General features: G+C 44.5%; 1 protein-coding gene across 4 annotated transcripts in view; it reads right to left on the bottom strand.

The window, feature by feature from the left end:
- Window positions 1-241: 241 nt before the first annotated feature.
- arhgef28a (Rho guanine nucleotide exchange factor (GEF) 28a) overlaps window positions 242-14,583 on the bottom strand; it is a 678,106-nt gene continuing 663,764 nt past the window's right edge. For all 4 annotated transcript variants that reach the window (XM_085990347.1, XM_085990327.1, XM_085990336.1 and 1 more), the window contains 2 exons: window positions 5,110-5,232; window positions 242-3,457 (listed from right to left, as the gene is read on the bottom strand). In XM_085990347.1, coding sequence (XP_085846473.1) covers window positions 3,276-3,457; window positions 5,110-5,232 — 305 coding nt within the window. In that variant the 3' untranslated portion in view covers window positions 242-3,275. The remainder of the gene's footprint in view (window positions 3,458-5,109; window positions 5,233-14,583) is intronic.

Genomic DNA, 14,583 nt, shown 5'->3' with positions numbered 1-14,583 from the left:
TTGGTAGCATATGTATATATGATATAACCTGATGTTACTCTGATCTTTGGTCTATAAACAGGTTTATTGAACTTGGCTGGTTTAGTAATTTTGACCAGGTTAGTGATCACATGAGCAGTAATTGGACTTAGTACTTGCTGATGCTATATAATAAATCTGAATGCACATTCTGATGGTTCAGGATAAAGGCACAAACTATGAATATAACTACAACTCTAAATACACATATACAGAGAGGCCATCACAGCTATAAAACTAGTTTATGAAATTTTAAACAAAATTATTGAACAGGACCTATTATTGTTTTAGATTTTAATGGTTACAGATAAATGCAACATATAAGTGCTCATTCAATCTAGTTTCATCCATATTACCATTATGGATCAAAACATAATGTGTGCAATTCCTTAAGCAAATAGATATTTAACCCACCTGAGCACTGACTCAGAGGTATCAGGCATGTAATAATATTCGACGGTTAAAGGTAGCTAGAACACAGGATAAAGAGCTCTTGTGAGTGAACTGACTTGTGAACATTATCTACTGAGTTCTGAGGATTACATTTATTTGATAATAATCACCCTATCATTGGTGTGTTTTTTAATCACTTGCATATATTATACTAGTCTAATTTAAATCCAATTGCAATCCTCCCTAATATGATAGAAACAACCATATTTACATTTCAAGTGCCAACCAAATAGGAGTGAGTGATTTTTATTAGTGTAGCCATTATGCCCTTCAGGTGTCCACCAGTCTTACCCAACTCCTCTCCACAACAACAACTTGCATTTATATAGTGCCTTTAACATTGTAAAAACATTCCAAGGCACTTCCTCGGAGTGTTATCAGACAAAATTTGACACCAAGCCACAAAGAAATATTAGGAAAAATGGCCTAAAGCTTGATCAAAGAGGTAAGTTTTAAAGAGTGACTTAAAGGAGGAAAGAGAGGTAGAGAAGCACAGAGGTTTAGGAAGGGATTCTTCTCTGAAGTAAATGGGTAATGAACATTTTCTTAGCACTGTTTGATTAAATTATTTCTGTAGTCCAATTAAAACACTGACATTTGATAGATTTATACACAAAATGCTCAATAACTGAAGTGCAAATGTAGAGTTACAATGTGGGATAATGTTTGGCAGCCGGTCCATATTTAATAACAGGGGCATTACTTTAGTATAACTGAATTTATTTTTGGATTTGTGGTCTTCCTCTGCACTAGGCCATCTATCTGTATGCTGTGACCCAAAAGCTTGTTTATTAAAGTGGCTGCCCTGTATGGGGGTGGGGGCAATAAAGATAAAAGAAATTCCAATGCCATTGCAGTGAACTTAATTGGTAATTTATAAAAAGTTTGTGCAACAAAACTTGACATTTTAAAATAAATGAGAATAAACAGGACCAGAGATGGCCATTAATAATAGTTCAGCAAAGAAATGCAAACACTAATGGTAGGCTGTTTTAGAGGTTAACAAACTCAAGGGGCACATTACCATAAATGGCAGCCAAGTTTCTGAAGTGAGGAAATTGGCTGTATCAGAGGAAACGAAAGGTACATGGAGCTGCATCAGCAGGAAGGAGATGGCTAGCCGGGTGCCTTGAGGATCAGTGCTTGGCCCATTATTGTTTGCAATACATGTGAAAATTATTTGGAAGTGGGAACAAAAGCAAAGTATGCTGATACTATGAAATCTGGGTGTGTGGGTGAAAAGAATTACAAATAACAAATAACAGAGCAAATACAAAGGGAGATTTAAATTGGGAAATAGGACTGTTAAGTGGCACATACTATTTGCAAAGTGATGAGACCGAGGAAGGTGAATAAGCAGTGGAAATATAACTTAATTGGCATTATTCTGCAGGTCGCAGCATAGGAGGGAGATCTGGGAGTATCTGTAGGTAGTCTTCTGAAATGATCAGGACAATGTGCAGCAACAATAAAACAAAGCATACACAGTCTTAGGATTTGCAGGCAGAGGGATAAAGCACAAGTCTCAGAAAATGGCAATGAACTAGTACAAAACAGTGCTGTGGCACCACCTGGAGTATTGTATACAATTCTGGTCACCATGCTACAGTGAGGATAACATAGCATTGGGGACATTACAGTGAACTAAACAGATACTTTGGATTAGGTACCTGAACTGTGAGGAGGGCATACAGTACATAGGAAATGTTATTGATATGTTCAAGAATCTAAGAGGTACAGATAAACTGAACCTTCGTACTTCATTGACTGTAAAGCGCTTTGGGACATCCTTAGGTCATGAAAGGCACTTTATAAATGCAAGTTCTTTCTTTTTTTCTTTAATACAGTACTATATTTAACATAAACAAAAATTCTAAAATAAGGGCCACAGACACAGACTTATAAGAGCAAAAGTGAGCAGGCAGTTTTGATTGAAGTACTTTACACAGAGGATGGTGAGTATATGGAACAAACTGCCCGGGGAATCAGTGGAGATGGCAAATTCAAGAGAGAATTGGATGGCTATATGTCACAGAAAGCAACTGAAGGTTATGAGAAACTAGTAGTTTACATAGTTAAGGACTAGTCAGATGGACTACAATAGTCTCTCCCAGACACTCCTATGTTCCAAGTATGTGAAAGGATAGTACAAAAATATGGGCTTAAACGGATCAAACACCTCACAAGGAAACTTCAAGATATGTGACTGAAAAAATATATATATATACTGTATTCATGATGGGAAGGAGCAAATTGCAATTGAAAACCAACTTTAGTGATGGCTAAGTGGGCAATAAATCACACCAAACAACTTTAATAATTACAGGCAGTAGACTTAATAAAATAAAATGGAACCTGCAAAGTGGGAGGCCACTGTGACCCTGGTAAATTAAGTTTAAACTGAGTAAGCAAGATAGTGTTTAACCTTAGAAACTGAACCCTTGATTAAGAAAATCAGATTATTGTAATTAATAACTTAAGAACTGCAAGTAAAATATCAAAACCTGTCCTTGAAATTAGAAGACTGCAAGTTGGATATGGTCTTTTCTGATTTATAACTGCATCAGCTAGCATGACAAAACAGATGATATATTATTTCATATGTCACAATCTTATCACTAAACTGAAGTGTAATAAATTTCATGAAACTTCAAGGTTCATAAGCATATCTGGGTCTACAAGGCTTAGTAAAGAATTAACTGCCAGATTTCACTACTTGTAACATTTAACTGAATGTGACCAAGAGGTCAAGGTGGCCATATGTTGTTCCAGTTTGACTTAAAAGTGCTAATGTTGAAGGACATTTAGAAGTAAAATATGTTCTCCTCCTCAGCCCCATCTTCTTGTCCATTTTTGCTTTCCTGTGGGACATATGAGTGCGCCTCCACAAACAGCTGCATCTCATGCTGTGACTGTAAACCCCCTTGATGCAGACTGCTCGTAGCTGGTTGCTGGACAGACAAGGCCACTTGTTTGGTGTTCAGATCTGTACAAAGAAAAATACAGTTAATAAATACTGGGTCCTAATATTAGATATTGAGGGCTCAATTTTAACTCCCAACCCAGCAGTTAAAATGGAGTGGGGGACTTACCACATCTTTCCCACCCTGATCTGGCCGTCTGCAATCTTAAACTGCAGGCGGCAAGGACACCTGTGCAAGCTGGAAGGGTCCTCTTTAAAAATGCAGATTGGGCTCCAATTACATCAGGTCCCGATCGGCCATATTAATTTGAGGCCTGAGTGGGGAAGCAGTGGTGGCTTCCCCACCAGGCAAAAGCTGTTGGGAACAGCAGCAACTGCGAGAAGAGGCTCAGAAAAGTACATTTTAAAATTTTCTTTTAGTTTCCTTCATGGGCCAGGAGGAACAAAGTGCTCCTCAGGGTGCCAGAGGAAATCTTGGGCCTCCCCTGCTCTGGGCTTCCTCCCCCATCGGGAATCGGAACACTTACCTTGTGCCGGCGACTGTTACCACTGGGTCCGCGGCAGTGGCCTCCCACAGCCTGATTTTAAGCTGGGCAGTCGCTGCCCACTGACTTCCGGCCGTTTGGTTCAGAATTTGGCAAGAGGCATGCTAATGAGGCCTGGCCGTTAAAATCGGCTATAGCTGCCTGCTGCTGCTCCCGGACACTCACTAGGCCGTGTTCCCATGAGTTAAAATCGAGCCCTCAGTGTCTCTTTCTGATCTGCACTACTCCAGTTTGATACTATCAGGAGCATATTATTTAGAATGAAACACTACCCCTAACGTGAAATAGTTTCATCAATTTAATATTTTTAGAAGCTGAACAATTCAAACTGGAGATTCTTCACAGGGTAAGTATTGAACATTTGAGGGAAAATTAAAAAGCATATAGTTCACTCGTTTCTCTGCGTGCACCCAATATGATGTTCAGTGTCTGAGAGCAAGTTTCTTTCCATCGTCTTAACTATGTGGGATGAGAGAAATTACATAATACTAAGAAGTCAGATTGAAAAAACAGGATTAAAAATATAAATGAAACTTGCAGCTTTAACCACAGTGGAAGAGCTGGATTCAGTAAAAAGGTATGATATAAAATGCTTGAAACACAAAGCAGGTCCACCAGCATCTGAAAAAAAACGACTGGCCATGGTTTCAGGTTGTTTTTTATGGATATTAACCTGTCTTTTTACATTTACCAGCAGACCAACAGTGTCATTCCAAAATGTCATGTTTTTATTTCAGGTTTCACACAGTTGCAGTTTTTCATCTTTTTTTTCACAATGCTTCTTCCATTTTCCCGGTGAGGATCAAGGGTTTGAAAGTCACCATCAAGCATATTGTGCAAACGTCATGCCACAAGGTTGTTTGTGTACCAAAGTTATTTTTTAGCCCCATTGTCATTGTTCCATGGGTACCAGCAGCTCTCTGGTACCTCGCTTAAGTGGCTATTCTTCACGAGTCTGGCCAGCGAGTGTCAGCAGACTGTTCAACCATAGGGGGCAACCCAGCCACGGCAGATTCTGACATCCATATGTGCACACTTTCTAACAGGGGTTCGCTAGACTGGAATCAGGAACAGGAATCCTGATTGATTTCTCCCTTCTCTAGCCCAGTGACACGGAAACCAAACGTAACCCCCAACTGCTGCAAAAGCTTTCTAAGGTGAGTTACTCACCTGAATGGAAAATCAAACTCTGATGTTCCAGTAACACATGACTTGAAGAACTACTGGCTTTATCAGCATCATCTTCTTTTGTGTAAGTCATTTCTTTTATGTAGTTAGGTTGGTCACAGGAAGCTATAATCAGTGAAAGAGAAAAAAGTGTGATGTTAGTTTACTTTCAACACAGATGAAAGCAGCCTCTTCCTCTATCCAGTGGCAACAAATAATACTTGTGCAATAATGGTTGCACATAAATGGTAGACTACTATAGGATGATTTTACTACAACAGCACACACATACTTCTGTGGTACAGTTTATATGCCTGTTTATTATTACAATTTGATCAAATTCCTTAGAATAGAAAACTCTCATATTGAAAATAGGAAAAAATGTAATGTAACTCAGCATTATCACAAGATCGAGAGATAAGTTTGGATGAAGTAGGCCCTTCAACCCATTTAATCTCAACGTTTCAGAATACCAACCTCCTAAACTTCACTTTAAAGCATTTGCCATTTTTTAAATGAGTCCAGTATGCTGGCTTCAACCACCCTTCCTGGCATTCCGTTCCAGTTATTGCTCATCTTATATAGAGAAATACTCGCTCAAAGGTAGATTGCAAAGGTATAGATATATATATATTCCATTAAAAAAGGATAATACTAGCAGTTCCAGGATGCCATGAATAAATAAAGAGGTTAGAAACCAATTGAAGAGCAGTGCCTATGAGGACTATAATAATAATAATGAAAACACCAAAGGAAAATATAAGAAAATAAGAAGAGGTTACATAGATTTATATGGAATCTACAGCACAGAAACAGGCCATTCGGCCCAATTGGTCTATGCCAGTATGCTATGATTCAACCAGTCCATGTGGCAGTAAATTCCACATTCTCCCAACTCTGTGTAAAGAAATTCCTCCTAAATTCTTTATTTGATCTGTTAATGGCTATCTTATATTGATGCCTCCTTGTTCTGAACTCACCCACAAATGGAAACAGTTTCTCCACGTCCACCCTATCAAACCCCTTCATAATTTTAAAGACCCCCATCAGGTCACCATTTAATCTTCTCATTACCGGAGAAAAGAACCCCAGCCTGCTCAATCTTTCCAAATAACTGCATTCTCTCAATTCTGGTAACATCCTTGGAAGTCTTTTCTGCACTTTCTCCAGGGTTTTAATATTCTTTTTGTAGTATGAAAGCTAGAACTGCACTCAGTATTCCAAGTGTGTTCTAAACAAAATTCTATATAAATGTAACATTTCCTCTCTGCTATGGTACTTTATTCCTCTAGAAATGAATCCCAGTACTTCGTTTGCAGTCCTTAAAGCCTTATCAACTTGTGTTCCTAATTTCAGTGATTTATGCATCAGTATATGATAAACAACTTCCCACTTTCTGCCAGTCGGAGGAATGTCTCTTAATTCCTAACCTCCGTTTTCTGTTTTGTAACAATCTTTCAATCCATTCTGGTACCTGGCCCCTTACACCACACACCCTGACCTTTGTCATGAGCATCTTATGTGGCACTTTATCAAAGGCCATCTAAAGTCCAGGGGCTAAAAATTCGATAAGGTTCAAAAACAGGCGCAGGGATCGCGATGCGCGATCTGCCCGCGATGCGCGATCTGCCCGCGCCCATTGAAAGTAATGCAAGCAGCACGTGACATTCATGCTGCCTGTTAATTAACATAATTGATGCGTTCAGCCCAGTGCTGAGAGTGCTGCTCATTGGCTGAGCGCTCAGAAGGGTAACCAATTTTGTGGGAAGTGATCTCTAAAGCTAGCCTGCAGTTTGTAACGCAGTCTGCACTTCTTAAAGGGGAGGTGCTTTCAGAAATAAGCACCTCATTGTAATTGTTGTAAAGGAACCTGTAAGGTAGCTATAGCTCAACAGGGCAGAGAAAGGGCACCTAGGTTCTCAGGCACAGCACTGGAGGCCTTAGTAAAGGGAATCAAAAGGAGAAGACAGGTCCTCTACCTGCAGGGAGTCAGGAGGACCTCCATACTGACTGTAAGAAGGCAGTGGGAGCAGATTACTGAAGCGGTCAGTGCCACCAGTCTTTTCCCCAGGAACTGGATCCAGTGCCGAAAGAAGTTTAATGACCTCACATGAGTGGTCAAGGTGAGTGAATGCAACTTCAAATGTCATATCCCACCTACTGCAACACTAACCTCACACTCTGCTCAATGCACCACACCCCAATCACTCACCTACCAACAAACTCTATCAATCATGGCTCATACCTCACAATCATAACTTCACCTCACCTTAACACACTTACCACTGTTGCAAGCCTCACACCCCCATCTTACAGCTTGCACACACTGCCAGCTATTCAACCATGACAGCCACATTACCCAAACACATTGCACCACACTCACTGACACACTTCCCTTTCTCTCTGATGGGCGATGTCTGAGCTTCCATTGCAGCACAAGCAGAAGCGACCCAACTCTGAGTGCTGCAGTGGAAGTTCAGACTTCTGTCATGCAAGCTCAGACCGCTCTCATGCAGGCTAGCTTGCTGCCACGCAAGCTCAGGCTGCTGCCATCATGGCTGCATTTACAGTGTAGAAAGGGGCTTGCAGGGTCTTGCCACAGTCCAGCAATCTGTGCTCCAACAGGTAATTAGGATTGCTGAGGTGCCGCCCCGGAGAAGTGGCAGTGGCTCCGTGGAGCACTAACCTGCTGTCCTCTCTCAGGATAACAGCATTCATCCTCCCATCACTGCCACTCCGCCAGTGCCCTTGCTGCTGCCTGTCAGCCAGCCAGCCCAGACTGCTGCCGCTCATGCCGAGATGGTGCAGTCTACAGCTGGGCCTTCTAGGCCCAGAGCTGCTCGAGGTCGTCCTCAAGGCCATCTGCAGTCTCGCCCACTGAAAGTCAGCAGCCTTCCACCAGCCATGCTGCAGCCACTGGGGCAGCACTTCATAGGAGCACTAGGATAGGCAAAGGGACATGAAAGACAGGCACTAAGGAAATGCACAAGGGTGATTAGTTGACTTTGTTATGTTGTATTGAAATGAATCATTTGTAATGTTTGTTTTGTTGTGGCTTTTATTTCAGCATTGTGGCCAAGAGGACACTGTGATGTTCCATGATAGAGGGATGGTAAGGTGGGGAAATGTTGAGCAATGGAGATCTGGGGTATCATTCAAGGGAAGTGGAGTCTGATGATGTGCTCACGGACAACCCGTCCGGAACGTGGATTTGCAGGCTGCTTCCTCCCTTCCTTCTTCTCTTGAGGTGGTCGTGGAACCCGTGGTGGCAAGAGCTGCACCCTCATGATGGCTAAGCTGCACTATGTGGGAAATCAGGGACGCTTCCTGTGTCCCTGACGACCATGTGTGCGGGAAGTGTATCCAGCTGCAGCTAATGACAGACCGCATTGCGGCGCTGGAGCTGTGAATGGATACATACTGGAGCATTCGCGATGCTGAGGACATCATGGATAGCACATTTAGGGAGTTGGTCACACCGCAGGTAAAGGCTGCACAGGCAGGAAGGGAATGGGTGACCAGCAGGTAGAGTAGTAGGCGCAGGCAGGTAGTGCAGGGGTCCCCTGTGGCCATCCCCCTCTCAAACAGATATTGTTGAGGGAGATGGCTTATCGGGGGAAGGCAGCAGCAGCCAACTTCCTGGCACCATGGATGGTCCTGCTGCACAGGATGGGAGGAAAAAGAGTGGGAGAGCTACAGCGATAGGGGATTCTATTTGTAAGGGGAATAGATAGGCGTTTCTGCGGCCGCAAACGAGACTCCAGGATGGTATGTTGCCTCCCTGGTGCAAGGGTCAAGGATGTCTCGGAGCGGCTGCAGGGCATTCTGGAGGGGGAGGGTGAACAGCCAGTTGTTGTGGTGCATATAGGTACGAACGATATAGGTAAAAAACAGGATGAGGTCCTAAAAGCTGAATATAGGGAGTTAGGAGGTAAATTAAAAAATAGGACCTCAAAGGTAGTAATCTCAGGATTGCTACCAGTGTCACGTGCTAGTCAGAGTAGAAATAGAAGGATATTTCAGATGAATACGTGGCTAGAGGAATGGTGCAAGGGGGAGGGATTCAAATTCCTGGGACATTGGAACCGGTTCTGGGGGAGGTGGGACCAGTACAAACTGGACGGTTTGCACCTGGGCGGAACCGGAACCGATGTCCTAGGGGGAAGTGTTCGCTAGTGCTGTTGGGGAGGGTTTAAACTAAAATGGCAGGGGGTTGGGAACCTGTGCAAGCAGACAGAGGAAAGCGAAGCAAGGATAGAAACAAAAGACAGGAAGGAGAAAAGCAAAAGTGGAAGGCAGAGAAATCAAGGGTGTAAATCAAACAGGGTCACAGTAAATAAGAATTCTAAAAGGACTAAGAGTGTTAAAAAATCAAGCCTGAAGACTTTGGGCTTGATTTTAACTCAGCCGTCAGGCGGGCTTTGAGGCGTGTGGGGGGTTAAAATCGCAAAACCTGGGGGTCGGGACCCCCTCCGCCTGGTTCCCGACACATAGCCATTTTAACCCAGGCGTGTCTGATAGTCCTGAATCAGGTCGGACTGGTCTTTAGGGCCCTTAAACAGCACTCATTGGCCTTTATAATCCCATTTTAACAGGCCCTTGCCTGTTTAACCCTTTTCCCACGTAAAACACGCCTGGTGGGGATCACACCTGTGAAACCTGGCGTGAACACTATTGGCTTGCTGACTATCAGTTGCAGGTAAACCATTAAAGCGGAGATTTGATCAGCCATCATTTGCAGGTGGCAGGACTTTGTTGTTTCAGGCCTGGGGCAACTTTTACCAGGCTTAACCACACCTGTGGAAGGTTGGAGCCTCACACACTTCTCCAGTGTGACCTCCTGCGAAACCCCTCTCGCCAGCCTCACTCAGCGCTTTCTCAACTGAGGCATCTACCAGATGCATGGGAGGCATTTTTTTCTTTCCCTTCTTGGCATTAGAGGACCTCCAGCCCCATTCACGAAATGACACACGTCACAACTGCAGAAGTTGCCATCAGAATTTTTATGCAAAACAAACAACTGATGGCATTTTTACAGAATACACAACATTTCACCCAAGTGACTACCCTTGTGACTATTTCTGCTTTATTTTCCTCTTACGCATGCTCCAACGTAGTGGTTCCCCTGTGGCTTCAGCAGATGTGGAGGCCCCTTGCTCGCTTTCCTGCTGTTCCTGTCTCGACACCTTTGGCTGGCATCCTCTGGGGTGGCGAGCCTGTGAGGGCTCGTCAGCAGTCTGCTGCTCCTGCGGCTGTGCAGGAGTTGAGACGTCTATCTCAGTTGGGTATGGACTCCGGCAGGGCTCTGACCGAGGGCTCTGCAGTGGCATGGAAGTGTGAGCGCTTGGAGAGGATCCCCCACTTCCTTGAGGTCTGCCACCAACCTCCCTCTCATGGGTCAGGTCCCCCTCAGTGCCTGCAAGTGGCTTGAGAGCACCTTGCTGCACATCAGGGGGGCCATGGGGACCCATATCTGCAATGTCAGTCCTACTCAGAAGGACTTCCATGAAGGTCTGGTTACTCTGTTCAATAGATGCCCATTGCTCCTCAAGAGATGTCATTCTATTCTGAACACTCACCATGTTTTCCATACCTTGGCAACTAACCTCCTCCATGGCCGTAGCCCGCCTCTCCTCTACCGTAGCCAGCCTTACCATGGAGGCAACAATCATTTCCACGTAGGTAGCCATCCTTTCCGTGTTCATGCGCCAATGACTCCACAAAGGCTCTGCTCATGTTCGCTATGGACTTCTCCATTCGCTCCACACTCGCAGCGACCCTAGAGACAAAACCTGCCAGAAACTCCTGCATCTGTGCCTGGAGTTCCATCACCTCTGATCTTACAGATGGACCCAGAGGCAGAGTGTCGACATGCAGTTGAGCTGGCAGAGTCCTGCGCCCTCCGACGAGGACTCTCCATTGCTGTCCCTGTCTCCACAATCTGCTGATGCTCACTTTTGAGCTGTGGTACACCAGGTGACAACTCTACTCTATGTCCCGAAGGTCCCACCGAGGTGTGAGTGTCTGTGCTGGTGCTGGGTGCGCTTATTTCTGCTGACGCTGCGCCCTCAGAGGTTGCAGATTCCTCTGAGGAGTCTGGCTACTCAGGCTCTTCCTCCTGCACAGTGGGGACGGGGGCTCTCGATGGTCCTCGTGGGGAGTCAAGGAAAAAGTTAGAGATGTGATGCCAAGGTTACATGCACATTGCATTTTGCAGATGATCATAAGTCCATATGATGTAGCTTCAGAATCATTATCAGCGACTCATGCAATGCCAATGAGGGAGATGGAAAACTATTCTGTCACCAGCTTGCGGGGATGCACCTGTCTCTCCTTCCCCAACTCCCGCATCTATGCCAGCCCCGACAATCTCCAGGACGCCTTCCTCCCAGGGGGTGAGCTGGGCTAATGAGGGCGGCCCTCCTCCTGACCTGGCTCGCTCGCTGCTGTTGTGAGCTCTCTTTTCCTGCAATGAGGGAGACAAGTGGAGGTTGAGTGAGAATGAAGGAATGAGTGCAGAGATTGCATAGCATAGATACTTAGATGGAGACAAAGATGGAGTGAGGTTGCAAGACCAAGGGCCCTCCCTGTGTGTTGTCAGTTCTGTTCAAAGCATCAGAGTGAGAGGGAGTGTGAGGGCTGCATGGTCGAATAGTTATGTGAATGTGAGCATAGAGAGAGAGGAAATGGGTAAGGGTGCATGGATGTGAGTGTCAAGTGGGATGTGGAGGAAGAGATTGCTAAAGCTGAGTGCTGGTGAGGAAAGGCAATGGGGATCAGATTGAGGGTGATGGAAACTTCTTATAGTACTTACTTCTCAAGTGAGATGAAGGTCATGGAATCTTTTTCTGCACTGCATCCAGGTGCGCCATGTGAGCCCCAAGGAGTTGACCTCCCCAGCCACCTGTAGCCACACAGCCTTGGTCTGACTGGGAGGCCTCTTCCTCCCTGAAGAAGGGAACAGGACCTCCCTGTGGGCCCTAGCACCATCCAGCAATGCCTGGAGTGAAGCCTCATCAAATTTGGGGGCAGCTCTTGCCCTCCCGCTGGCCGTTGCTCCTGCAGGCTCCTGTGCCATCTTAATGGTGAAGTTTGGAAGCCTGCAGAAGAAGCAAGGCTGGCTGTGGACCTTAAAAGCAGCAGCAACGATGACGTCATATTCTGCGACTTTCTGACTGGACTTACTCAATTGCCAAGGCTTCCCACACGTTGGAAATCAATTGGCCAATTGAGTGAAAATTGCATCAATCTCACAGACCCATTTAGATTCGTGTGGGAAACACCAAATTCGGGGAACCCGACAATTCCCCGCACCCGAGTTAAAATCGAGCCCTTTGTGTCTTAATGCGAGGAACATTCGTAATAAGGTGGATGAATTAGCTGCGCAAATAGATGTAAATGGATATGATATAATTGGGATTACGGAGACATGGCTCCAGGGTGACCAAGACTGGGAATTCAACATCCAGGGGTATTCAATATTCAGGAAGGACAGGAAAAAAGGAAAAGGAGGTGGGGTAGCATTGCTGGTTAAAGAGGAGATTAAGACAATAGTAAGGAAGGATATTAGCTCTGATGATGTGGAATCTGTATGGGCAGAGCTGAGAAATAACAAGGGGCAGAAAACGTTAGTGGGAGTTGTATAGAGACCCCCAAACAGTAATGCTGAACATAAGAACATAAGAAGTAGGAGCAGGAGTAGGCCATACGGCCCCTCGGGCCTGCTCCGCCATTCAATAGGATCATGGCTGATCCGAATCTAGACTCACGTCCACTTCCCTGCCCACTCCCCGTAACCCCTAATTCCCTTATCTGCGAGGAAACTGTCTATCTCCATTTTAAATTTATTTAATGTTGCAGCTTACACAGCTCTCTGGGGTAGCAAATTCCATAGATTTACTACCCTCTGAGTGAAGAAGTTTCTCCTCATCTCAGTTTTGAAAGCGCAGCCCCTTATTCTTAGATTATGCCCCCTAGTTCTAGTCTCACCCATCAGTGGAAACATCCTCCCCGCATCCACCCGATCAAGCCCCCTCACAATCTTATATGTTTCGATAAGATTGCCCCTCATTCTTCTGAACTCCAATGAGTAGAGTCCCAACCTATTCAACCTCTCCTCATACGTCAACCCCCTCATCTCCGGAATCAACCGAGTGAACCTTCTCTGAACCGCCTCGAGAGCAAGTATATCTTTTCTTAAATATGGAAACCAAAACTGCACGCAGTATTCCAGGTGTGGCCTCACCAATACCCTGTATAACTGCAGCAAGACTTCCCTGTTTTTATACTTCATCCCCCTTGCAATAAAAGCCAAGATTCCATTGGCCTTCCTGATCACCTGCTGCACCTGCATACTAACTTTTTGTGTTTCATGCACCAGGACCCCCAGATCCCTTTGTACTGTAGCACTTTGCAGTTTCTCTCCATTTAGATAATAACTTGCTCTTTGATTTTTTCTGCCGAAGTGCATAACCTCACACTTTCCAACATTATATTGCATCTGCCAAATCTCTGCCCACTCACTTAGCCTGTCTATGTCCTTTTGCAGGTTTTTTATGTCCTCCTCACTCATTGCTTTCCCTCCCATCTTTGTATCGTCGGCAAACTTGGATATGTTGCACTCGGTCCCTTCCTCCAAATCGTTAATATAGATTGTAAAGAGTTGGGGTCCCAGCACTGACCCCTGCGGAACACCACTAGTTACTGATTGCCAGCCCGAGAATGAACCATTTATCCCAACTCTTTGTTTTCTGTTAGATAGCCAATCTTCCACCCATGCCAGTATATTACCCCCAATCCCGTGATTTCTTATCTTGATCAGTAATCTTTTGTGTGGAAGAGGTTGGGGATTGCATTAAACGGGAAATTAGAGACGCGTGCAATAAAGGCACAGCAGTTATCTTGGGTGATTTTAATCTACATATAGATTGGGCTAACCAAATTAGTAACAATACTGTGGAGGAGGAATTCCTAGAGTGTATACGGGATGGTTTCCTAGACTAATATGTCGAGGAACCAACTAGAGATCAGGCCATCTTAGACTGGGTATTATGTAATGAGAAAGGATTAATTAGCAATCTTGTTGTGCGAGGCCCCTTGGGTCGCAGCGATCATAATATGATAGAATTCTTCATTAAAATGGAGAGTGAAGTAGTTGACTCAGAGACTAGGATCCTGAATTTAAATAAAGGAAACTACAATGGTATGAGGCACGAGTTGGCTAGGATGGATTGGGGAACGGTACTTAAAGGGTTGACGGTGGATAGGCAATGGCAAACATTTAAAGATCGCATGGACGAACTACAGAATTTGTTCATCCCTGTTTGGCATAAAAATAAAACAAAAAATGTGACTCAACCGTGGCTAACAAGGGAAATTAGGGATAGCATAAGATCCAAGGAGAGGACATATAATTTGGCCAGAAAAAGCAGCAAACCTGAGGATTAGGAGCAGTTTAAGATTCAGCAAAGGAGGACA

Source organism: Somniosus microcephalus, chromosome 1, assembly GCF_052327205.1.
Source record: "Somniosus microcephalus isolate GS21.2 chromosome 1, FLI_Smic_1.0, whole genome shotgun sequence".
NCBI lineage: Eukaryota > Metazoa > Chordata > Chondrichthyes > Squaliformes > Somniosidae > Somniosus > Somniosus microcephalus.
Note: the sequence above shows the minus strand (reverse complement) of the source record. Positions and strands in the feature narration are given on the sequence as shown.